Genomic DNA, 26,652 nt, shown 5'->3' with positions numbered 1-26,652 from the left:
CGACTGTGGCCATTTTTAAAAGAGGTGTGTATCAGTTTTTGGAATAAAATGAGACAACTAACAGAAGACAAAGGGGCCAAGTCACTGGTTCCAATTTATACTGTTGACAAAAAGAGGAAGAGGAAGAGGAAAGAAAGAAATGATGACCACGCTGCAAAATCTCCATCTTATCAGGTGTTTTCGCTTATTACAGAGTCCGAAAAGTCTTATTCTCTTGTAACAAGTGAAATGTTCTGCCATTTTCAACCTGTTTTTTTTTTTTATAAATATCCAGTGCAACAACCTGCTGTTTCAAGCTACTGACACACATTTCTATGTGTTAAATGTTAAAATAATCTTATTGATTAATCTTATTGGCAGAAAAAAACAATAGTTACAAAGCTTGGGAAGATGAGAAAAGCGGTGTTGGTTGTTAGGTAACATGAGAAGAGTTCATCCTCTAATAACTTTGTAACAAATGTAATATGCATGACTCACTTCATACTTAATAAAACATTGTAGATGGACATTGTGGATGGCACCAAACAACAGAGTCAAAGCCACATTTTGTCAAATATACACTGTCTCATTCTGGTTGACACTTCTTTACAAGGCCTCTGTCAGTAAGGGGAAAAGGTCATATGTCTCAATTCTACAGCTTGGTTAGGCTCGACGAAAGTACAAGTGTGGCGGAAGATATTTGCACACTTGTAGCCACAATGCAAAAAAAAAAAAAAAGGCAGTTTCATGCAACATCACTATGACAATGAGCTAATACTACTGCCTGTGTTGAGAGGGTACTATCTACAGCAGAAACCTCAACTGAGGAAAGTTCCCGCTACCAGCTCAAAGCATTTAAAAACAAATCAATGTGCCACCATGTTCAAATTTAAAAGGACAGTAGATGTCTTAAGTTGTATTTTCTGCTTCTCTCCACTGGGGAGGTTGACGAGTGGAAAGACATACAGTACCTGGGGAGAGATGATGGGTCTGTCGCTGTTCACACACCAGCTTTTTAAACATTTTCACAACTCAGCTCAGTTTTATTCAGGCAATTTGAATTTTACTGCTAATTAAATGGGCACAAAGTAGACATAAATCCATCACCATAAACCACCGCACACTGAACTGTGATTTTCTAATAAAATCGCACCAACTCAGCTCAGTGTGTAGTGGTTTATGTTAATGTTCTTACCTGAGATGTTCCTGTGACCGATCAGCAGCTGATCCCTGAGCGTGACTGTGCAGAAGGACTTTTGTTTATTAAGTAGACATAAATCCCTCCATTAGTGGCATGTAGTGACGGTAGCAAACCCTGTAAAAGTGAGGGGGAAAAAAACAGATACATTTAGTTTAATCTATAATTTTAGTTCTTTGATCAGAAAATGTTGTATTTTTATGTTTTTTAAATATTTATGGTATTTCTTTATGTTATACATTTTAAGTGTCTGTTCATTACCTCTCCCACAATGAATGAATAAAGTTAATGAATAATAATTATTATTATAATAATTGTGATGCCAGTTCCGCCAGGGTTCTCTCAGAGAATATATTTCAACATTAATAGAGCATCCTGGTGAAAGTAAATAAAATCTTTAATTAGTTTTTTTAAGAGCAATTGTTTATTCCAACAGTGCAGCCTGAGGCTAGTTTTAACCACACCTCTATGTCCCTCAAGTGCTACATGACAGAATACTATGTTGGTCTGCTGCAAAAACAGCGACATAAATGCCAAACAAAAAGGGACAGTCATGCAAGAACCGGCGGTCAAGTATGTCTTTGTGTATGTAAAACGTCAGAGCCTGCAGCCTGCACGTTGTAGCCTGTGGAAAGCATGCAGAAGTAGGCCCTTGTGGTTACTGTGGCATTGTTGTGACTCATTTTGTGCCCGAAGCCTTCAATGCATATATGCATCCTCTGTCTGTCAAATTAGGTCTTCAGTTGGTTCAGCTGTGTGTATGAGTCACGTGTAGAAGACTAGGCCATTTATTTGCATATATAAACCTGGGCTGCAGCGTATTCTTTTCAATATGTCTAAATTTCTTTTGTGAGTTCTTGCCTGGACTGAGATTTGTCTCAGTCGAAGAACCTGTTGCTTATAAAACTGCCTGTGTCATCACATTTATAGACAGAGGTAAAGGTACAGTTTCTGCTGTATAGCTTCAATGTACAGTATGTGTATACTGCTGCAAAGCCCCCAAGCACATGAGTGAAGTAAATCGTCCAACCACTGCGAGTAAGTAGGCCCACATCATAAAAAATGCATACAGTGGCATATGGTGTGCCAGGCTGCGTTAGAGGCAATGTAGCTACAGCCCATACACTCATAAATCCATATCCATTACTGCCATTTCTCTTTTTTTTAAAGGCAGAGGTCAATAGTTCACATCCCATCACACAGGAGAAACCCCTCAACATCTGCTTCTGTTGCCATGGCAACTGGCTGCTGCTGCCATCATTGCCTGAAAGATGAAGCGAGGAAGAAAAAAGCAGAGAGAGAGTGAGACAGAGCACAGGCTTTTTTTTTTATATTGCTGCAGGTGCATTTTAATGTGTTTTGACGCAAACTAGAGAGAAATGACGCCCGCTTTTCAGGAGCACTGCAGGTCTCGGACCTCAATCCTCTCGCGGACCTGGACTATTACAAGTGTTTTTCCAACACATCGGAACACATCTTATTCACCTGTTCCTGAGGGAAAGCGTTGTCCAGAGGTGGCCTCTGTGACTGATGTGCAGCACTGTACATCAAGGAACTACAGCAATATAGAGCAATATATTCAGAGCAGTCACATACCAAAGCTAACTGTCCACTAGATGAGATCTGATGACATTTTTAAACTTCTGAATTTGTATTTAGATGCTGCTACAACAGTACAGGACCATTTATTTATTTACTGTAAAAAAAAAAAGGCAGCATTAATGAAACATAAGAATCTCGTAACAGACCTGTAAACACACTAACAGATTCATACAGCCAGTTTGTAGCTTACCTGTGCATGCAGAAATAAAAGGTAGTAAACCAGTGCGCCTTTAGCATGACGTAGTAAGTGTGGTTGTTACATGAATTTTAAATGTAACTTCAAAGTGTTTTTTTTTTTTTTCTAGCAACCTTGACCTCAATTCAAACCTTGCACACCAATGATGCCAGAAATCTCAAAGAAGGGAAAAATCATACATTTTTAGGAAATAGATTTACTCAGTCATGAACTTAATGCGACCTAATTATGTTTGTATTCTGCCTCAACATGTGTTAACCTCCGTTTAACCGCTTCACTGTAAGGCACACACTAACCTTCTGGCTGTTTTAAAGGGACACACACACACACACACACACACACACACACACACACACACACACACTAGAGTTGTGTATGTACCACTGGAATGCCAATTTAATTAACCAATGGACATCAAATTAAAAAAGTACTAAGGAGCGGATAAAATAGCAACTCTGTTATTGGCCTGATATGACATGGAAAAAAAAAACATATCCCTGGCTTTCTTCTTAAACAGAGCAGCACACATAACATCATCTTGATCAGAATTTGTTTTCAATATTTAGTTTCATTAATGTTTTATTTTAGGCTCAGTTAAATCTCCTCTCCTCTCGACTAGTTTGAAAAGAAATATTAGCATATCTCCACTGGCAAACAAATTGAGCTATTACACAAATTAATACTTAAATTAGCTGTTTAGGAGTTTTTTTTTTCTTCCCCTCACAAACTGTGTTCAAATTTAAAATTAATTTCCCTAAATCTGTTTTCAAATTAACAAGAGGGTTAATGCAGGGCTATTAGAAAAATATTTTTCTCACCATCACATTAATTTAATTTCATGTTTAATCGTACGCACCGGAGATGGGGAATAATAACAATAATAATGATGATAATAAAAAAGGCACCAATTAGCGTGCTCATTTACGGTCGTGATTGTGTGATGAATTATTCATGAAATCAGAGTTAACGAGGAGGAGAATGACAAGATCAGCTTGCCCACTGAGGAGGGATTGGTATAAAGACAGGAGACACCGCTGCCTTTTCTTAGAAGACACACGGCCAGGCTGCTGCTGTTTGGAGGATACAACTGCACACATCAGGTACTTTTTAACTCTTACAAATATAGTCATTTATACTGACAAAATTACACTTTTGCATATGCCTTTTTATTTAAAAATGTATATTTAAAATAGTCTGTTTTTCATATATATGATAATTTATTGTGCTATTATTCAGTTTTTATGTATTTTTGATTTTCAGAAAATGACACCAAAAAAACTTATATTTACAAATACCACATTTACCAATATGGCTTGAAAGAATAACATCAGACTGAAGAAAAGATTAAATTAGTCTCATTCATATATTTCATTGCATGCTATAGTTTGTTAATATTTTATTAATTGCTAAAAAATTTAAACCTTTTTAGTGGCTATTTAGTGAAGTGGAATTTCAAAGATGTTTGCCTTAGATTCCCCTTCATATCCACACAATAAAAGCATGAAAAAATTAAAGGATTTTTTAATTGTCTGAATTTCTACTTTTCATTCAGCAACCTCATGATACAGGAAAACTTAGAAATTATTAACAAGTCCCTCAACATGGGAAGATCCTCCTTTGGAGCAGACAGGCTCTAGGACCCGGAAGCCCCAGCGTGGCCAAGTCCCTGCGCGCAGTGCATTCACAGTTCACAGGCATCTCGACCTAAATGCGATGTGACGGGAGAACCTTTACTGAAACAAACGGGAATATAGTATCAGGGAAGGCTGACCGAGCTGTGAACCGGGGCCCTAACACAGAGCAAATTAACATCAGCAAAAATAGCTCGGTGTTTTCAGATCGCTTATGTGCCAGGCAGCAAATGCATCAAACGCTGTCAGGTCAGTTTAGCCTGCAGATGTCTCATAAAACAAGCTGATGTGAGAGGGCTCCTTCGGCCCGGCCTGCATCGTCCTCGAACTCTGACCATGGAGCCCGACTGGCTCCTGAGGTGCTGCTGTTTCGTGTCCTGCGGGCAAACGTGCCTCGGCCTGAGCTTTCAGTCCCACTATCATCCATCATGAGATCTCTTTCGTGATGTCTTCGGCTGAGCTGAGTAGTCTAATGATGCTATCTTTGCCACTCTTGCCTAGCCGACTGAAAACACAGAGGGGAGAGGCTGCTGTCTATGAGTGCTGTTTGATTTTAAGGCCACTAAAGGGGCCTCTCCCCCCCTGCACCCCTGCTCCTGTGCACTAGTTTATGGATCCTGGTTGTGCAAGGTCAACTCCTCAAACACATGACAGTGATGTACAGCTGTCATAGCAAAGCTTCTATTCCTGACTCACACATATCCATCACAGAGCACCAGACTGGACTGGTTTAGGTCAGATGTCAGTGGTGGGATATGAGGGATCTATAGCAACAACATGACAGAGCTGCGTAAAAATCAGATTAACCTGATCAAAAACAACTTAAACATTCCCCTTAAATATGACATTTAAGGCTGAATTTCTCCGTATGTGAGAGATTGACTTAAGGGTATTGCACAGAATCCCTTAAAAGGTTTTTTTTTTTATCTAAAGGAACTCGGAATTAAAGGAATATCTTAATTTATGAGGTTTTGTGCAACCAAAAACAGGATTTAAGTTACAACAAAGCTTCATGAGAGTTGAGGCAAAGTTGAGATTTAGACTTAGAGAGATCAAACCAGGCAATAATCTCTGAGTGTGTAATCAACATGACATTTGTAGCATGAGCAGAGATGTGGATCTATCTGCAAACCTGTTCTGCACTCCGTCTTCCTAAAGCAGTCTTACAATCAGTACACACACACACACACACACACACACACACAAAAAATGTTTCCACAACTAAATCTTTGCACGTTAGTGCAGAAACAATAACAGCAGAGAGACATGTATTTCTGGCATGGGACCCAGCTGTAGCCAAGACCAAGTCAGTGACATGTCAAAAAAAAACAACAAAAACTTGAATGATATCAAGGTTGATGTCACAGTCAGGTGCTGCTTCTGCTGTGACTTCTCAAACTTATCTTACAGTACATTACTACAAAATCAGGAAGACAAATTCCTTCAACACTGTGGAATCTAGATGTTCTGGTTTTGATTCCTCAAATGTCAACCAGTTTCGGGGCAATGCCGTAGACATGCGAAGACACTCGAGTGACCACTTTGACCTGTTGCTGCGATGCTGAGTGTTGCTGACGGGGAGCTGCTGTTTTCAGTCATGTTATATTCAGGGGTTTATGATCTACATGGAGCAGGAAAAACTATTTTTCCTGACTCAACATAGATTGTGAACTCTTGAATATAACAACAACTAACTGAAATTGGTTAACAGATGTAGATGTTATAGCGCCTTTTATCCAGAAAAAAAGTACAGCTCCCCCATTTATCTGTATGTGTTTACAGGTCAAGTGGTTCAATTCAGTGTCTATGTATATATGTCTATGGGCGGTGCTTGGTCCGTTTTCAAGCAGGAACCCGCTTGCAAACTTTCTCAATCTACAGCTTAACAGTACAATATAATTTGTCTGTGAAAACATGTAAGGTGAGAAAAAGGCAATGTCATAACAGAATCTTGATTCACAATTGATCAGCACTGCTTAATTTGTCAGTTTTGTTTGAGTTTTGTGAGCCTGCTGTGTTGCGAGGGGGCACCAAAATGAGCTTTCACAGCTCCACCTACTGCATTAATAAACCTGACAGGGAACCAGGAGGACTGTGTCATACTTGTCAGGTAAGGTAAAAATTTTGATTAACGAAAAACTGCATAGCCATTTTCAAAGGGCCTGTCACAACAATATATGAGAATAACATGGGTTCTATACACCCAAGAGTCTTCCCATGACGGAAATGCTAATCTCGTGCAGTTTGGGGCAAAAAATCATGTCTCTGTGCAACATAAATGTGTTATAATAAGGGGGTCGGGGTGAGGGCACCACAAAGCAATTACACTAAGGGCATCCAAATGGCCAGCAGCAGCCCTGGTGTGAGGTGTGTCTTTTCAAATCTGGATTGGTGGTGCTCCTCTGTCAGTCATCATATACTGTATAACCTGCTACATATTAAGTAAAAGATTGTGTTTGGTCTGATAAGATCCAGGAGTGGAGGATATCTGCCAAAGTAACATCAGAAACACATGATCAGAGCATGAGAGATTTGTCTGTTTCCAGTACCTGTAGAGAAATATGGCAGAACAACAGCACATAGAGATACAATCTTGATATTTCAAAATCTTTTGCCCCCCTGCATCAGCTGCCAAGGAAGGTTTGGCCCCCAAAGCTCTTGAGCTGTGGAATAAGCATCTAGATGTAAACTCTGGTTTGTATTTAGACCAGTGACTTCAGTGACAAAAATACTGCAGGGATAGAGATAAATCCTAGATCTGACACTAAAAGGAATAAACATTTTTTTGTTGTTTTTAGCACAAACTACAGCAATCAAACCAAAAATAGAGAAAGACGGACTCGCAGAGGAGGAAAAAGGCAGACAGAGGTGAGAGATAGTCACTCACCCGCCTCCCTCCCTTCAGTGCTTCACAGCCCATTAGGTCAGAGTGGAGCGGGGAGCGCTGTTCTTAGGCCGGCGGTGTAATATTGGCGAGGACACGGCTGAGGGAAGGACCGGGGAGGTTTTTAAAAGCCTGTGTTGTTGGCTGTGTGGGTGAGGTGAGATGTCATTTCCTCTCACTGCCTGAGAGCACCGTCGCAGTGATATAAAAGCATGCAGCTTCTCAGCAGCTGCTGAAAGGGAGACGCTCCTGCAGGGAAGCAGGTAGACAGTGAGGAAGATGAAGAAGGTAGTAACATCTGGAGGGGCAAACAGATTGTCCAATGTGTGCAAATAGAGCTCTGCTTGAGAGGGATTCAGGTTATGGCAGGAACAATATTTAAAGGACTAAACTTACAGGGATTTATTGGCAGTATGTGGTAGAAATATAGTACAATATACATAAGAATGTTTTCATTAGTGTTTAATCACCTGAAAATAAGAATTGCTGTGTTTTCATTATAATGAGATGTTTACAGTATATCTACAGGAGAAGCAGGTCACCATGTTTCACAGCCATGTTTTTACAAAACTCAGAACAGACAAACTAAACACTGACACTAGATTGGGCCTGTTGCATTTTGTGCAAGTTTTGCAGCCACTGTAGGCTCTTGTACATGCTTGGAAGGGGAGGTTGAGGAGAGTTGTTCGCAATCTGTAACCTCACTGTTAGATGACACTAAATCCTACACACTGGTCCTTCATCCTTTATCAGTTCAAGTACACTTAATGTATATGTTTAACCCAAACCACGATCTTTTTCTGAACCTACCCAAGAAATTTTGTTGCTTAAACCTGGACCAGTGGTGTCAAAAACTCATTTTAGTTCATGTGCCACATACAGCCCAAAGAGGGCCAGTGCAGTAGCCGGGTATCAGACTGAATTGTCAACTCATTACACTCCATTTACATTTCAGGCAAACATTCAGTTCAGTGAAGTGGGCAGATTTGATGGTTTGGACAACTGAACCAGTAAAACCACTGCATAATTTTAACCTATAAATCACAACACCACCACATTTTCCCCATAGTGTAAAGACATCTGAGATATGTTAATGGGAAAAATTTTCATGTGGATGCCCAGTCAGTGTTGATGCTAAATCTAGCCTGAGGCACTAAATGAAGCAATAAATTCCCCAGTATGGTCTATATTGACCATGAAAGCTGTCAAGTTCAAGAAATTAATTTAATTTTCCATATATTTACACTCCTCTGTAGTAATGCTGGTATCACCACACATAAAGTGGAAGCTGATGCGGAAGAAGATGGATAAATACAGATAATTTAGAACTGAAGCTGCTAGTTGGATATATTTTGCACAATGTTCAGTATCTATAATATGACCACAGTAAGTTTGAAGTCAGTGTTTTTCAGAGAACTGTATACCGGTCTGAAATTAATGACTGCTCTGCAATTTTTTGACTGACACCATCTCTTTTCTATGAATGTGTTCATATTTGCATTTGCTGAGATGTTTTCTACAGTACAGTAGACACTTTACTGTACATCTGCAGGGGAATGTTACACCACTTTTAAAACTTTGAATCACCAATGCTTGAGAGGATGGTGACGAGAGAGAACAATATTATCCTTAAACACCCTCTATTTGTCCTTTGACTTTGTGAAAACATCCTCTCAGGTTCCCTTTCAGGTCCGGTCTCCCCTCTGCACATTAGCATTATCTGAGGTGAGAGGACACCTGAGAAGAAGAGGAGCCAGACTCTGGTCCGGGGTGTGAGTTAACCCTGATTTCTCACGCCCAGACTTATTTTCACGCCTCAATCACAATTGTGAGGGCGACCCCGGGTCAAGCATCTGCCGATACCCTCACCGGATGAGGAGAGGCAACACTGAGCATGCTGGGCTTTATGGGTCATATCTCTTTCCCTGAGGGTGTACCAACACATAGTAAAACCCACAAAGGCCTGTGTCGAGAGAGACAAATGTGCACGGATGAGAAGCACATATGAGAGTGCATTAAATATAATAAACACCAGAGGTGGCAAAAGTACACACATATTCATTACTCAAGTAGACATACAGATACTTGTGTAAGGAAGACTGGTAAAAGTACTGATTTGACTTCTTTACTCAAGTAAAAGTGAAAAAGTACAGGCTCAAAGTATACTACTGGCTGTTTCTGTGCAACTGAACCTCACCTTTTCTCCACATTAGTCTCCCTCTGTGTCTGTTTCATTGTGTCACATCTTTTTTGGGTTGTTTTATGTATTGTTACCTCTTTTACACCTTGTTACTTCCCTTATGTTGTTTTCTGTCTTGTTACTTCATTTATGTCTTGATACCTCTTTTCGGTCATGCTGTTACGTGTTTTTTGTCTTTTACATCTGTTTGTGATATGCACTGATGGATACACCAAGGACTCATTTTTTTGTGGTATTGTCCCATCTGTTTAAGCTGACATCGTTTTTTAATGTTGGGTATTTGGCCTGCAATGATGCAAAATAAGAATAATCAAAAATTTCCTTTGGTTTTAGTAGAAAGTACAGATATTTCTGTTAAAATGTAGGGAGAAAAAGTAAAAAGCTGTACAGAAAAATAAATACTCACAAAAGGTACATATACCTGAAAACTCTTCGTACTAGTTACTTCCCATCCCTGGATAAACACATACACATACACACATACACTCATACACACGTGATAAAGAGTACACCTGACAGTGTCTAAACCATATGGCTTAACACCACATGCTGCTACTGATGCCAATGTATATACAGTTATGTGTGTGACAACAGAGGAACAAATGTAGCTGTGTGGATGTGTTAAAACAAACACATCTGGCATTGTCACAGATACAAATACTTACACACACGAGCTATAAGAGCATAATACGCCCAGCCCAGTGGGTGTCTACGTGGAGACTGGAATGGAAATGCAGAGGGAGCCCAAACATGCCAGACGGGATCACAATCCGCTGCCCTGCGCCCTGCCGATGTCACGACCCCCGGTAAGAGGAGCTGGACGGGAAGGGTGGCAGACCTTAGTGTTGGCGCTGCGGGGGATGCCAGGGGAGGTGAGGATCACACACACCGAGCCGACAGACACACACACACTCACAGGCTTATAGTATGTATGAAGGCGGAACAAATGAGACTCTGAGAAAGTATGTTACCGCTCTTTTTCACAATTGAGTCAGTTTACTTGCCCTTAAAGCTGCTCTACTCAATATCTTTAGGGTCAGATGACAAAGTGTGTCAAAGATGGTGCTCGTAGTGACAAACCAACACATAATGATCACCTAAAGCAGCACTTCCCCTCAGCTCTAAGAGACGCTCTAAAGAGAAAAAGAAAAATATGCAGCAAGACTCCAAGAATATTTTCAGTGCTCTGTGAAACATTTCTGTCGTTGTCATTTCCAGGTGAGCCAAATTAATCGCTGTCTGTCTTTCGATCATTTGAATTTCCTCATGTTTAACGTTCTTACTGTACATCATCTAGAGAACTTTGTTTGAACTTTGTGTCCCGGTTGTTTTGCAGCCTTGAACTTTAAAAGCATTTCACCAACAACACAGGGGATTTTTACATCTGCTGAGGGGAATTCTTCTCCAACCTCTTGAACTTCTGAACCCTTTTCATAATCAGCCTGATAATGTCAAAAATGTTCACTGTCAAGCTGAAAAACAAGGCTATATTCTAGCTCCCTGTAAACATTTAGTGGTATGATGTTTTAACCAATATTTAGAATTTAGTACTTTTTAAAAAATACTCATACCTCATTTTCTTTTACATAATTAGTTTTACACCAAGAAATGCAAATAAGGGTGTTTCTCTATTCAAAATAGCACTATTCAGAGCTCATTACAAGCAATCAATATACATTAATTATCAACATTCTTCAAATAATGTCTTTTTGTTGTGATTTAAGTATGAATAATGAAATGTAACGTCTTTGGGGTTAAGTTTAGGTCTATTTCAGTGTCAGTTGAGCTTGATAAAACACTCAGCAGCATCAATAATACAGCGATCAACATGTCGTACACAGGCTATGAGGCTACATCCTTTTAGCCTTGTCGGCCCAAATGGATTTCAGTGTTTCTGCATGTTGCTGCCATTCTGCTGAATTATTTAACATGGTAATTAGGCTGCTGTATGTCTCTGGAGAGTTAAAAAACTGTCAGAACACTGTCTGTCAGTTTTTTGGGAAGATCATCGGATCAGCTGTCGATCCATCCATCTGTTTGAAAAGTAAGCCCTCCACCCTCCTCCCCTCTGCTGCTTATTGTGTTTATTTTGGCCTAATTCCAGCTCCACAGCTTTGCAAAAATGAGCAAAATACGAGCACTTTAATTGAACTGATGAAAAACCCCAGGCGAAAAATACCATTTACAGAGTGAGCAGGCCTGTGTGTGTCTTTCACTTCCTGTTGTATTATGTTTGCTGAGGCACAGTGTGTACACATTATAGCAAAGTGGCTGACTGTCCTGAAGCTGTTGTTGTGGTATCGCTGTCCCAATGGCATTTGCATTTTTACGTCGTGTTATCTCTACCAACACCAGATTTTATGAATATAATCAGGATGCGTGTCACAGGAACAATGGGTTTGGTGGAGCGTTGCCCTGCTGATGAACCAGGATGAGCCAATGCTCTATGACCTGGATAGAAGAGGAGAGACCACCATGTAAGAATGGGTCACAGTGTCAGTGGCAAAGCTGTCACACGCACGCACATGCAGCGTTGGCTCATATATATGTATATATGTGCCGTGTTTCATGGTGGTTGCATTTCTCAAAGCTTTACGTTCATGTGCAGGTTAACAGTGCAGAGCAGCGATCTCCTGACAGAGGACTGGATGAATAACATGTAAATTTGACCTCGTTAATGGTGTCGCTGAGCGGTTGATCTTTGCAGCTTTACACACAACCAGAGTGTGAGTTCACACAGCAGCTGAACCAGTAAACTCCGAGGTCGCGGCAAAGTCCAGGAGGTTCATGGGGGCAAAGAATGAAATTCCCACTCAGAGTCCTTTTTTCTGTGTCACTGAAGCTCTGAAGATATTTTCAATATTTCTTGTCTTTATATTAGGGGTCAGGAGAGTGGAGGTCTGCAGCCTGTAACTCTTCATCTAACAGCTAACTGTGGCTGCTCTTTCTTGTTCCATTACTCCCTGCAGTATTTCAAACTTATCTGTTGTCCAATACATGCTATACATGACTGTTGTTTTGTTTTGTACATGCAACATGGATAAATATGAACATGATTTATGTGGGGGAAAATAAACAAAGTTGAGAGTTTGTTGATGCTTAGATGCTGATTTTTATTTCACTAAAATTCAACTAGGATCCTTTTTTATCAGTTTCTTACATAAGTATTGTTCAAGATTTATTTAAAAAAAAAAAAACTGTAGGGTGTCCGTGCCTAAACTTTTTTTTGGCCTCTGCAGGCGGGGATACAAGAAAAAAGTTTGAGTTCAGAAGGTGTGGAGGGGCTGTTACTTTCCACCAAAAAAGAGAGAGAACTGAATCTCCTGATGACCAGAAATGTACTTGCCTTTACTATAAAGTTTTCTTTCCACTGAGTCCTCTCAGCAAACCTTCAGCAATAGTAAGTCTACAAGTTGGAGGGTATGTGAACCCTGCAGCTTCACTGTGAGGACGGGACTACTGAGTGCTGTGGGCTGAGCTGTTGATGGTCAGTAAATATCTCCAAGCTGCATGATCGCTGCTAACCATCCTGTCTATAGTTTAATACAGAGGACGTGATGTGTTCAGGGTTACTTTTCTGAAGTGTCCCTGTGCCATGCCATCATATGACTGATGGTGTATATGTTATACTGCTGCTGCAGCTTTTTTTTTTTTTTTAACAGAGCAGCTGTGCTTGAAGATTCGTCAATTTTTTATTTCTCTATAAATAAGGTTGCTTATGTAAGCATCTCCGAAGCTAGAAGTGTTCGTTTTGGCACCTGATCTTGATTCAGTCTTAGTCTTTGTCTGACAAAAATGTATATTACATTACATTAGATTAAAACATGTAGTATCCTACATCAAGTAGGAACTTGCAGTAGGATAGATATTTTCAGTTTGTCTATGTATATCACTAACCTGACACACCAGATGGTTTGTTACACAGAACCATCTGGGAAGTCGTCCTGAGAAACTGTTTGGAAAGGGGCAGACACTTTTAAAAAACGCTTGGCATATGATTTGGTGAACCATCTGCTCCTGTTCTGTTACCTTTAAGATCTGCTAAAAATACTTTTGACCAGCAAAGGAAACTCTTTTATTAATCAGGAGCTATAGTGTGTGATTTTGGATGGATGCAGGTTGAACAAAGTTGCTTTAAAATAATAATGTTTAATTTATTCATTCATCCATCCATCTTTCACATTAGTTATTTAGATTTTACTGGTTGAGAACAAAATTAATATATTTTATCATTCTTCTTGTTTTCAATTGTTGCATGTAAAAAGGTTGTATATATTTTTTGTCATACTTTTCACACTGGAAGTCAGTCTCTGGTTTACAGATATGAATGGTCAGGCTTATTTACAGGACTAATCCTTTAGATCTAGAGGTGGTAATATTGTATGTCAAGTTAAATTAGTGATCTTTCTTCAGGATGTTCATAGCTGCTAAGCATTTAACTATAGCTCTAAATTGTACACATACACATACACAACCATCTGTTTTACTCCAACGACTGTTAAAGATTAGTAGATGAATTTTAGCAGAGTGGAGCTGGATGTTATCAGGTGTACAGCCTACAGTATAGTGAGCCAGCTTGGAAGATGTGACAACCAACAGATGGACAGAATCCCCCTCAGGTTTGATGGAGGAGAGATGTGCTGCCTTCTTGAGTCTAATCACGACTTCTAAAAATAAATAAAACAGGACAGGTCTGCCATGAGCTAGTTTGAGCTTTACTAGCTCCTCCAATACTTAGGCAAACATAGACTGGGCCCTATGTTACGCTGATCTAAAGTGCGAGTGGAAAAAGGAACCGCAGTGGATTTACTTTATTCAAGGTGTCAAAATCTACCTTTGCTGTCTTGCACCAGGGGCGCAGGGGTATCCTGTCCTGTTCCACCCTTTGCGCTACCAGTGCATAGCAGGATACACCTATCAGGTGTGCCCAAGTGCCCTCATTAATTCACCACTGAGTGTAGGCAGAACATGCAATAAACCAACCAGAAAGTGCGTAAATAGTTTATTTTACATTAACGCCTGAAAAAAGTAGTACAACAAATGAATATTTATTTTTTATTAATTTAGGTAAGCAAGCATCTTCCTACTGATTAAACTTTCATTTCAGTTTACTGTTTCATTTTAAGTCTGGGTTTATTGTAAACCAAGATTTCCTAAACTCTGATTAGTACCAATGTTAGATTAAATGTTCTTGGTTTCTCTGTTCCTATCAGTCCACCTTCCTATCATTGACCTTTAAGGCCTCTCACACTCCTTTTTCTCACTATCTCAGTCCATTTATCTCTCTCCCCTTCCCTCTGGTCATATCTGCTGAACTGTGAGGATTGAGAAGAACGTGTCTGTAGGATGTGGAAAAAAGCTCAGGATCATGGGTAGGTGTGATGGCGGGATGTCTGTCGGGACCTCGGGGGTGAAGGAGCATGGCCTGTCATAGGAAAAGGAGAGTAAGGGGCAAGAAAGGATAACCCCATTTCTTGCTCTTCTCTCCAGTCTAACGTCCAGTGGTAGCAGTGGCTCAAATGTTGGCTCATCGACTAGTGCAAAAATATCTTATTTCTGCCACATGAAGCTGCATACATGACTCAGAACAATCTGGTTACAGGAGCATTCGTCATTTTGCGTGCTCACGTGCCACAACTGCAGACATAAGCACATAACCTCCTCTGCTTTGGCACTTTGATAACTCACACGAGGCATAAAAACGTCTCTCAGTGAAGACAGGGTGCTGCAGCCTTTCCCTACTTGCCATCCATTTATCTCACTGTCATTTGATCTGATCACACCTGTCAGTGGCAGAACCTTACTTCTTCTTCTTCTCCTCTCCTCCTTCATCCTCTATCCCACCCTCCTTCACACTCATCGCCTCCATCCTTGCCCTGAACAGGCCCTGGTACAGCACAGCGCCTGTGTGCAGCGATAGTGAGGGAGGTCGCCGTGCGGTCACTGCGCAAAGCCTGGTCGCATTGTGACTCGGAGCTGCAGAATGTGCCATGGTGCATTAGCACGCTGCCGCCTGGCTGAGCATGAGGCACAGAGAGAGAGAGAGGAGGAGGAGGAGAAAAAAAGAGAGATAGAAGGAGGAGCTAAGGGATGGAGTAAAAGATGGAAAAGCAAAAAGAGGGAGGTGCAGCAGGGGAAGGAGGAAAGTGAGGGCATCAGCACACTTACACAAGCAGAGTTCAGAAGCCCCAGGGGCACAAGGTCCTTGTAAGGTGGCTCATCAAATATGAAGGCATGTTGAGGCCATGTGTTTGCTCTCGTATCTACTCCTCATCTTCTCCTTCTCTCTGTTTTCTCTCCCTCTTCTCCACAGCCTCACTTTAATACTTAACTCTTCTCTCCCTCTCCTGACTTTCCTCCTCACCTTTGCTCTTCATCACTTTTACACTGAATTAAAAAGTTAGTTATACATCAAACAGGGTCCATATTACAGAAACTTCCTATCTCAAGTCTTAAGTTGGGATATGAAGAATCTAAGATTGGATTTTTTCCAATTTGATAATACAGAGCCACATGTTATCTCAGGTTAGAAAATATTAAATAATCAATCCAGCATTGCTTATCAACTTTTTTTTTTATCTGTTATCTGAGCATCTTCTCATCTTGCCAAGCTAAACCTCTTTGTAAACACTACTGTTAGCCTATACTGCTGTCAGCTACAGTTAGAGAACACTACTGCTAACTACTGTCAGAGAAGACTACCATTAGAGTCAGTGAACGCTACCATTAGCTAGTGTTTGTGAACGCTAACGTTAGTTGCTGTTAAAGAACATTACCATTTGCTACTGTTAGAGAACACTACCATCAGTTAGCATGAGCAAGCATAACAGTTAGCTATTGTTAGCAAATGCTTTCATTAACTACTGTTAGAGAACACAACCATTCGTTACTATTACCAAACACTGCCATTAGCTACTGCTAACAAATATTACTGTTACTTGCTGTTAGAGAACGCTACCATTACTTTTAGAGAACACCACTCTTGAAGAGGACTGCCTTTAGCTATTGTTTGTTAACACTATTAGCTACCGTTACAGAACACTACCGTTATCACTTTAGCAAAGACTACAGCTGAATTTAAAAAAAGAAGTTTATCTTTTCTGCATATATGAAAAACAAATTATCTTCATTTTACCATAAAGTCAACAGAATTTTGTTGCGCTTTATAAGACCAAGAGTTCACAGTATTTTCCAAACACACAGAGGAGCAAAGAGCCCTTAAAGCAAAACCAAATCCTGACAAAAACCCAAACTGAGTGTGTGTTGGAAGCCAATGTCCCTGCGATGTCCCTGTTCTGTTTCTGGCCAATGACCTTTGCTGCACGCCCCTTACTCTTTTGTCATCCCTTTTACTATCTAAAACCCAAAAAGATTTTATACATAACCACAAAAAAACACACAAGACTGAACGCATTTCCACTCCATGTGCTCTGAGACCTGATAGCCAATTGGTCAGGTGCCAAGCAGAAGCTGCTATTGCACCACCAATGAAGACAGATGGGATGTGATTGGATGATGTAACAGACCAATGGGAGAGGCTGCCGCGAGGCTGCTGGGACATGATCTCATTTTCATCCTCGCCCTAAGCAGGTTTAGACATCTCTGATCAGCCCGTTGCTAATCTGCTCTGCACCAACTGCATGCGCTGTAGCTAATGTGTGCATGCACACTTGCAGCATACACACACACACACACATTATATTTTTTTAATGCAATGAGCGTGTCGGCGCAGTAGGGAGAAATTTAGAAGGCCCAAACACTCATATAAACAGTTGCTCTAATCTGCATTTCTTGCAAATTGAGCATCAGATGTCATATGACAGAAAGCTTTTAAGGTTTTTGGTGCTTTTAAGGCGAATACTCTCTCATATAGACTGAATTTGACAGTACATGGACATTCAAACACACACACACACTCAGCTGTCAGCAGAAAGAGGTCATGTCGGGGATTGTTGTCCAGGGACTTGTGCTGAAAGTCAAACACGAAAGAGCTCTACAAACGAAGGCTCCATACAACCTCCATGACATGTGACCGAGGTCGAAGGAAGCCGCAGAGGCCACAGCAGGGCCATGCTGCTCAACGCATATACCATATACACACTCATGCACATACGCATACACACACACAGTTTACTCGTACTCACTTTATCTGCGCACACACATGCATGTGTCGGCGAAGTAGCAGCATGGCTGTGTTGTGATAAAGGCGAAGGCTCTGGGGGGTTGGCACTCGGAGCAGAAAGCCAGGGGTCCGTGTCCTGTCCTTGACCCTCTACTGGACCATGATGGCTCTCTGAGACAGAGAATGACAGGGAATAAAAGGAGAAGTCACAAATTAAAGACCTGAATGAAAATATAGAGTTGTAGGAAATCTACAAGAGTTTAAAGGTGGTTAGTGTTAGCCTGGAAAAGGGTAGTAAGTAGACACTGAGTTAAGTATTTATTTCTTTGTCAAACATATTCAAATTAAGCTCCAGAAATAGCTTGTCAGTGGACGTATTAGATGAAAGAAAGAAAATGATGCTCAGTAATGAGCACGGTGATTATAGTGGTTGTTGTTTTGTACCAGCAGAAATGTCCATCACTACTATACAGTATATAAGCAAATCAGTTTTCTGATTTTTGTATATATTTTTGGTAGAATAAAGGTAGAGCTGGGCAGTTTATCAATATTGATAGTATTGATGCTATGATATAAGACAAGATATCTTAGCTCTTAGATATCGCTATATGTGGACATGCCATGAGTGTTGTAATTTCCTGGTTTTAAAGGCTGCATTACATTAAAGTAAATTTAAAACTTTTAAAAAGTCCTTTATTAAATGATAAATCTCATATGTACAGCATTTAAAGTGCTTCTGCTCTCCTTCTTTAATAAAATAAAATAAAAGCAGCCCGCCATGACCTAAGCTTGTGTGAAACATTGACATAAATTATCTTTGGCAATCAATGTTTGAATTATGTATGTAAATTACAAAACAAAAATAATGAAATAAAACAATTGAGCTTGTAATATCACAGTACATAGAGATATAGTCCAGTAGATATCAGGACATTTTATATTAAAATATTGTGATATTTCATATATTATTACATCCCTATTACTTACTAAAATCCCATGGTGTTAATATTTTGTGAAAGCACCAGTAGTCACCCCCACAATATTGTTACCATATCAGTAAAAGTATTTGATCAAAAATATAGTGATATTTTATTTTGTCCATATTGTCCAGCCCTACTTTATATACTCTTGAGTGGCTTGATCTGATCTTCACTGTTTGAGAATTTACAGCATGTTGTTTTAAGTGTAGTGGTGTGGCGAAGTGTGTATATCAAGATTTAAAGCATGGCATGGCCTAAAAATATCAATTATATTAGTATATATAATAATATAGTATATAATTTATAGCATATAGCTATAAATAATAATTTAATCTAATTAAAAAGTAAACTCATGCTAAAGCCAGACTATAGTATCTCTGCCATGACAGACAGTGTTCTCTCTCATATGTGGCCGTACAGTTCACCACAGGGTCAAGTGGTCAATAGCAGTGATCAGAGAGGCCTGCTGCCTGATGAGCCCATCGACCCCTCAGCTCCACAGAGACATGGAGAATATAACGGACCAATTCATATCGGCCTCTTCGCATGCGGCTGCAGGTCCGGGGCCCTCTGAGGCCTCCACAGCAGTATCGGCAGTATTGATCTGCTTTAGTCACGGCCAAGTGCGAGCTGCCAATTCTAATGCACTGTCGATGCGAGCTCACCAGGGATGTATGAGCAGAGAGCTGTGGACTACACAGGAGGGTGGAAGTATCCATTTCTGCCCTGCCTGCAGCTACTCATCTGCCTGTATCTGTCACAAGCTATTACACTGACTCACACATAACACGTGTTACTGCTGTATGAGGGAGTGGGCTTTTATTTTTGGTTTTATTCAAGAGATGAAAAGACAACTGGCAATTACATAATGATGAAGGCTGCATCTATGAAACATGCTCAGTGTGACTGCTGAATAAAATGTTCTTAAATCAAGTGGATGTTCCCCCCCTTTTGATTTGAACACATGCAATCTCTGTTTGCTCAGGTATCATCAACAAAAATAAGCTAAAACAAAGGGAGTTCACTTCTTTTACAACTTTTACACTTTCTGTTCTGAATGTTAACTAAAACTTTAAACACATCACTCCTAGACTGAAATCATATCTTTTTTTGCAAGTGTGAGGTCAATATATAGTTTTTGGGGGGTTCTTTTTCATCATTTTAAAGTCTTATTAAATAATAATAAAGTCGTATTATTATTATTATTATTTCCTTTTAATAATACCTTCTCATTATATATACTTTTTATCTTATTTTTGTGCTTGTCATGCATGATGTATTTTGCTTTTTATTTTGAAGCACACTGAGTTTATATGCCTGCCATATTACATGTGCTATATAAATGAAGTTGACTCAAATTTAAATGACACTTTCAAATTTTTGAAAAAAGACATTTGACAACAAATACACAGTATTTCGGGTAATATGACTCTACAGTTCAAAACCAAGAAAAAGAAAAATGACTTCCTACACAGGCTTTTCTTGTCATCTATTTCAACAAACAGATGAGTTTATATCCTCATTAACTGTGTTACAAATTGTATAGGATACCAGGCATATACTAAATATGTTGGAGGAAGTATTTACAGGAACATAAGCATTTTATTGAGATGCCTTTAAGAAGAAACCATAAAATATTAGATTGGGTCATTTTAGTGTGTCCATTATCATTATTCATATTTGGATGAATATAAAAAAATAAGGGATGAAAACAAAATAAATCATTACAATGGGAGACAAGTAAATATTCCAAATAAGTAGAAAAATCTAACAGGCCTAAATGAATAAATAAATAAATAAATAAATAAATGACATCACTAAAAAGCAATTAATTTGACTTCAGGGTCAAATATGTGTCTGTATTGGTTTAGAAACCTGTTGGTTTCAGCATTAAGCCAGCGTGATTTGCGTGCGGGTGAGTTGCCGTAAATCACGGTTCGTTTCCTGGTTACTACGTTTCCATGGCAACCATGAAACCTGTCAACAAATCTGTGAAAATGAGACGTGGGAGGCGAAAAAATAGGTAAACAACGTTAAGATTTTTTTTTTTTTCCTGCGTGTATAGCCTAAATTTAAACGTTTATTCAGTGGTCAAGCTACCTGCTTTGGACGCTTTAGTTTGTTATTTGGGATGATTTTGATCACGCAATCAAAATCACCATCCGCAAGCTGCGTTGTGACCAACCCGGGGCAAGTTAGCCGGAACAGTTAGTTTGAATCTTTCTTGTGTCTATTAATAGCCTGACATTTTCTGCATGGCTTCATTTTTGCAGTAAACTTAAACGCAGAACTCCTCCTGACGGACACATGTTGCCAGCTGTTGTTGCTGGGAGCCCGGAGGTGGTGGATATCAGTGTGAACAGAAAGGTAGGCTTATTAACATTATAGTATGGTGAAGGATATACTGTGTATATTGGTTATCCATTCCTGTGGTATAAAGAGTAGTATAGTGTAGTATGGTATAGTATAGTAGAATAGTGCAACACTAATGAAGGTTTTAAAAAAAGGTAATTTATTATCAAATTTATTACCTTACAACACAGGGATGGATAACGAATGTTATACACACACAACACAAAACTTGACAAATATACTTTAGTTTTTATAGACTACTTTGTCTAAGAAATCTAATTGCATGCTTTGGCATAGTCTGTCTAATCAGATATTGTTATAGCCAATATTTATAAATTCTAATTTAAAATTAAGAAAAATAAATAATAATACTGTATAATTTTCCCATAGTTATTCTGCACCCCTAATTTAATTAAGGCTGCGACCCATTTAAGTATCCCAGTAAACCATGCCAGTGCATCCATCTAAATGACATGCAGCCCTCCTTAATGTTATTAGTTACACATCCATCCTTCTCCTGTTATGTCAAGATGTCTGCTGTGGAAAAAGTCTTGTTGGTCATTACTCCCATGGCACTTAGACTTAATATGAGCTCAGGTCTTGTAGGTTAAATACAGGTTATAAATTATAATATTGAGGAGTAACCTTTGTGCTCGTGTTTGTGTTTGATTCTCCAGGATCTGTTGCCGCTCCACATGGCGTGCCTTTACGGTCAGCTAGCCTCTGTTCAGCTCCTGGTGGAGTCCAGTCCAGGGTGCATCAACAGCAGTGATCATCAGGGTCGCCGGCCTGTTCACATGGTGCTGTCCTCCCAGAGCTCACCCAACACCTCCTCCTGCCTCAGATACCTGCTGGAGCACGGCGCCAACATCAGCGTGTAGGGGAATATTATGTGCAGGTTTTATTTTCAGTTATGTGTTAGTTCATTAATTCTCTCAGCTGCATGTTTAGAAGACATTTAGCAGACTAGAAATAACACTGCAAAGTGCAAAAGTAAGATTATGATTACAATGAGATCAGTGAATTTATAGCCTCTGCTGCTACTGCAGGGGATAATGATGATGATTATGATGACACTGATGATAATGATGATGAAGCCGTGAAGACAGCTGTCTTGAAAATAGTTTTACTGTTATTACCAGAACCACAGATTCAGGGATGACCCCGCTGCACCTGGCCGCCTCTGAAGGCCTCCTGCACTGCACAGAGATCCTCATCCAGGCTGGAGCGGATGTTTTGGCCCGGGACAGCGCAGGACACACTCCTCTGGATTTGGCCCGCATCTGGTGCCACAGGGAGGTTGCAAGGTAATGAGCCGAAAGAACAATTCACACCAAAGTAAAAGCTGTTTCACTTAAAATGGACTGTTTTTTAACAGAGGTTTTGTATTTCTCGTGCAGGTATCTGAAAAGCCGCATGTGGCAGGAAGATAAGAGGAAAGAAATGCAAGAAAGGAATCTTGTTCAAGCTTTACACAGAGAGCTTCTGGATCAGGCCAAAATGAATTATCTCAATAAAAAGGTTAGTTTAACTGTCGTTTCATCCAATATTTAGAGGTAACAAAAACTTCAGTGTTGGGGAAACTACTTCAAAACTGTAGTTGACCAAACTACTAACTAGCTTGCAATGAAAAGCAGTTAAATAACTTCTTAAATACTCCCAAAGAAATTTAGCTTGTCACATTAAAACTACTTTCAAAAAGTAGATAAACAACATCCAAACTTCAAGTTAGGAAATCAGGAAGTTTACCTCTCAGAACACAGAAGTTGCTGATCTACTGCTGCCTCGATCTGTTAGTTTGTGTTACTGCGTGATCTCCATGTTTTAAAAGGTTAGTACATATTCACTGAAGTCTCTCTGGTTTACAGAGTACAGATGGCTTCTATAATGTTGGTTTTTGTCTGAAAAGGCTGTTTGATAGTAAAGTGGTGAAAATATTTAAAACAAAGCATACACTTAATCTAATATTGATTTTATTAAATGGGCTTTTTTGAAGTGGCTAAAATACCTTTTCTTGCGCAGCCTGTCCATAACAGTATATTGCTTAAGTGAGAGCAAGCTGACTGCCAGCTACTGTTGACTATGTATAAGAACCTCATTCAACCCTACATCAAATGACCTGAAATATCCCCTTAAACAAATAATTGAACCACATGTAATTAACTACACCCTGACTCCATTAATTACCTCCAAACTGTGACAGAATCAGACAAACATTCACATATAAAAACACTGTTATTGGTATCCTTATAAAGAAAACTTACAACTAAATGAAATGTTAGCATTCCTAAACAATGTGATCAATGTTCAGAATACATTTTCTTATTCTTGATAAATCTGTACTAACTCAGACTTCAATTTCACCAAAGTCAGTCACTATAATTAGTTCTGTACTCATTTAATGATGTTGGCAGGTTATTTCACATATCTGAGAAACGAATCACTTTTTCTGCATCCACTTACAGACACTTGCTGATGTGAAGGTGGCAGAGTGGGCACACAAAAAAGGTTTTCCTCCCCTGAAGGATTTCTCCCAGAGAGTCTCGGTGAGCCAGTACCACACCCAGTGCCTCCAGTCAGACCAGAGCAGCTCTAAACCAAAGCATGCCAAGCACCAGCCAGGAAGCCCTCAGGAAGACGGGAACATCTCCACCAAACAACTTCCGGCTTCTTCCTCCTCCAGGCCCTGGACCATCTTCATGGGCCTCCAGCCGGAGAAGCCCCCTGCAGTGCCAGACCTCCGGGACAGCGTCTCATTGTGGAGGGACTCCAGCAGCAAGCAGTTTCGGTACACTACCAAGTGGGACAGTACACCTCGCCCTGCCCCTGACCTGCCTCTGGATGTCCTTGAGAGGGTGTTGTTCCCCAGAGCCTTCCCTTGCAGGATCACCTCACCTCAGCACTTTGAGCCACAGGACATCACGGAGGTCCAGCACAGAGGATACCCCCAGGGGCGGAGCACCTCCCCCTGGACAGAGGTGGCCATGCACCTGGCTGAGGAGCTGGAGCCTGGACACTACTGATCACCATGCTGGAAAAGCTTCAACCAGACCTGAAATTAAATGCATTAAATCTCATCTGGTAGTGAAATATTACCGATATTTTAAATCCAAACTTGGTAGGCGGTGGAAAGTACATTTTTACATTAAGCACATTTTTATATTTTTTTTTATCAAATGCTGTGGAAACTTACATCTAAGTTTTCTAGGAAAACATGAATCTGTACAACTTCACATCAGGGCTGGGTTGCACCAGCAAGAATGAAGTTTTAAACCTGATTAAACCATAGTGTGACTTTAAATTATGTTGCACCAAACTTTAAAACTAGCTTAAAATTAATAAAGAGGTTTAAAGAGCCTCCCTTTAAACCTCAGGTTAGCTTGTACTCTAAACCTAGATCAAATTTAATTCTGCTGCACCAAAACTTTAAACTAGCAAACAATGTGATGTTTTACTTCTTAAACTAGTTACTTAAACACTGTAGCCTTTTGTTAACTTTTTAACTAGCTAGCAAACACTGTAGTATTTTGTTAATGTTTTAGCCAGCTAGTAAACAGTATAACTTTTACAATAACTAGCAAACATTATAACATTTTAAAAGTTTTTTAGTTAGCTAGGAAACTGTAATGTTTTATTAGCTTTTCAGTTTGCTAGAAACATTCAGTTTTCTTTTTTTTAGCTAGCTAGCAACATAATAGTTAGGTTTGCCTTTTTTTTTTCTTTTTTTTTTTTTAGCAATTTTTTAGCTATCTAAAAAGCAATGCAACATTTTGTTGTACATCACTTAACTTGGATTTACTAAAAAGAGATTAATTTTAATTGTGCATTTTAAAAAATTTAAATCTTTAAATTTTCTTAAACTCTGATTAGAACTCAACTTAGATTAAATTAATCTTTGTTGGTGCCACCCAGGAGCATCAAAAGGCATAAAAACAGACCCTTCCTAACAAAATATCCTGTCACCCCATGACTTCAGCTCAAAGTGACAAAATTAAAAATGCCACACACTCCAGACGCTGTGCCTCCAAAAGCGGGGTGAACCGAGGGGTGAGTGAAAGGTGAGAAAACCTCAGTGAACTGGGTCACCTGTCACAGATGTATCCTCTGCACTTTCACTGATCTGCCCCGGGGAATTGAGTTGAGATCCAGGTGAGGGCTTGTCAACAGCATGTGTGTAACTGCGAGCGGTGGCCTGTCAGCTTAAGGTGTGTGAGCGTGCGTCGTGGTTTTGTCTTTTTCCTTTACTTCACGAAGCACTTCACACCTCGGTGGGGGTCAAAGTGTACACTAGCCTCAACCTGGTGCACCCTCTGTGACCGAGACATACGGGACTGTGATAACAATTCAGCTACACAGTCCAGCACACACATATTCTTCAGTGCTCTGGGAGTTTGAACAGTTGGGAAATTGTACTGCAAATAAAATTTAACACTGAACACGTGAAATAACCTGATTTAATTGGAAATGGATCAGTACATCTTCATTCGCCTTGATTTCCTTGAAGACCAATCTGTGAAAAGAACCATCTCATCTGTGTTTTTTCAACAAAATCTTTTATTTTACTACATAGTTGTGCGTGTATACCAGCCCTACAATGAATTGCACTCTGTAAGTGGTAAAAGAATTTCAGCTTCTTTAATAGTACTTTGATCCAGCCACTCTGAGCAGCTTTTGTCCCTGGCACCCATTAGCTTACAAAAGTCACTGCACTGGTTTGATCTTCAGAATGTTTTCATTTGTCGTTGATGTCAGGTAAAATGTATGATCAATGTACAAAAAAATCTGATTTTTTATTACTTAGAGTTTTTAAAAACAGTCCAAAACAGATGGGCATGTTGTAATCTACAGCACTGATAATTAATGGTCTAAGTGTAGATGCGAGACAAAAACAAAAAAACAAAAAAGTGCATCATTTTTGTGGCCACATCAAAGACATGTTATAGCTCCTTTTAATTTAAGGTTATTTATTTATAAAGTAGTCCTTTCCAAGTGCCTTTATTAACTCCCTTGTCACTGATGTGATGAAACAGAACATTTGTTTTATTCATGTCACAACTTGTAATTGAAACAGGACTTCTCCACAGATCAGAAGCTGATTCCTTACAATTAAACTTCAGACTGCCCTTTTTCATTTTAAGTAATCTTAAAGGAATAATTCAGATTTTTTTTCAGTCTGGTTGTATTAGGTCATTATCAATAGTCAGTGTATTACCTACAGTAGATAGCAGTCAACATGGTCTGAGTTTGTAGAAGCAGCAGGAGTCCCAGCATAGGAAGCTACGCAATGTACTGCTGTGGACAGAGTCAGCAGCAAAACATATTTTAGCCACCTAAAAAAGAAAAAAAATCAATATCAGTTGAAGTGTACACTATATTTAGAGTATTTTCCCCACTTAAACTTGCCATGAGACAGCCTTTTCCAACAGACTGCCATGTAAGCCAAATATTGCTCTATCCAAAGCAACCATAACTCCATAAACAAAATCAGTAATTTTACCTCAAAGAACA

General features: G+C 39.6%; 1 protein-coding gene and 1 long non-coding RNA gene across 3 annotated transcripts; one reads left to right on the top strand and one right to left on the bottom strand.

Annotated features, from left to right (window-relative positions):
* Window positions 1–1,172: 1,172 nt before the first annotated feature.
* LOC146305811 (uncharacterized) lies at window positions 1,173–22,423 on the bottom strand. Of its 2 annotated transcripts, none has more exons than XR_014769078.1 (4): window positions 22,284–22,423; window positions 21,790–21,995; window positions 17,835–17,979; window positions 1,173–1,294 (listed from the first exon to the last, which is right to left on the bottom strand). It is a non-coding gene; the product is annotated as an uncharacterized LOC146305811 (long non-coding RNA). The 2 variants fall into 2 exon arrangements; XR_014769077.1 differs by having other exon boundaries at window positions 21,790–21,992; window positions 22,284–22,414.
* ankrd53 (ankyrin repeat domain 53) lies at window positions 20,576–25,480 on the top strand. The gene is made up of 6 exons (XM_084712303.1): window positions 20,576–20,815; window positions 21,066–21,159; window positions 21,822–22,021; window positions 22,287–22,451; window positions 22,545–22,665; window positions 23,610–25,480. The coding sequence occupies exons 1-6, from the start codon at window positions 20,754–20,756 to the stop codon at window positions 24,165–24,167; spliced, it is 1,200 nt and encodes a 399-aa protein (XP_084568429.1). The 5' UTR covers window positions 20,576–20,753; the 3' UTR covers window positions 24,168–25,480.
* The last annotated feature ends 1,172 nt before the right edge of the window (window positions 25,481–26,652 follow it).

Source organism: Lutjanus erythropterus, chromosome 23 (assembly GCF_056507025.1).
Source record: "Lutjanus erythropterus isolate fLutEry1 chromosome 23, fLutEry1.hap2, whole genome shotgun sequence".
Taxonomy (NCBI): Eukaryota; Metazoa; Chordata; class Actinopteri; order Lutjaniformes; family Lutjanidae; genus Lutjanus; species Lutjanus erythropterus.
The sequence above is the reverse complement of the archived record's forward strand: the minus strand, read 5'-3'. Positions and strand labels throughout refer to the sequence as shown.

Bases quoted from the DNA above. Each gene is read 5' to 3' on its own strand.
- ankrd53 (XM_084712303.1), top strand. From the start codon at position 20,754: ATGGCAACCATGAAACCTGTCAACAAATCTGTGAAAATGAGACGTGGG. The intron at 20,816-21,065 runs GTAAACAACGTT...TCATTTTTGCAG, and splicing joins CGTGGGAGGCGAAAAAATAG to TAAACTTAAACGCAGAACTC. The intron at 21,160-21,821 runs GTAGGCTTATTA...TTGATTCTCCAG, and splicing joins ATATCAGTGTGAACAGAAAG to GATCTGTTGCCGCTCCACAT.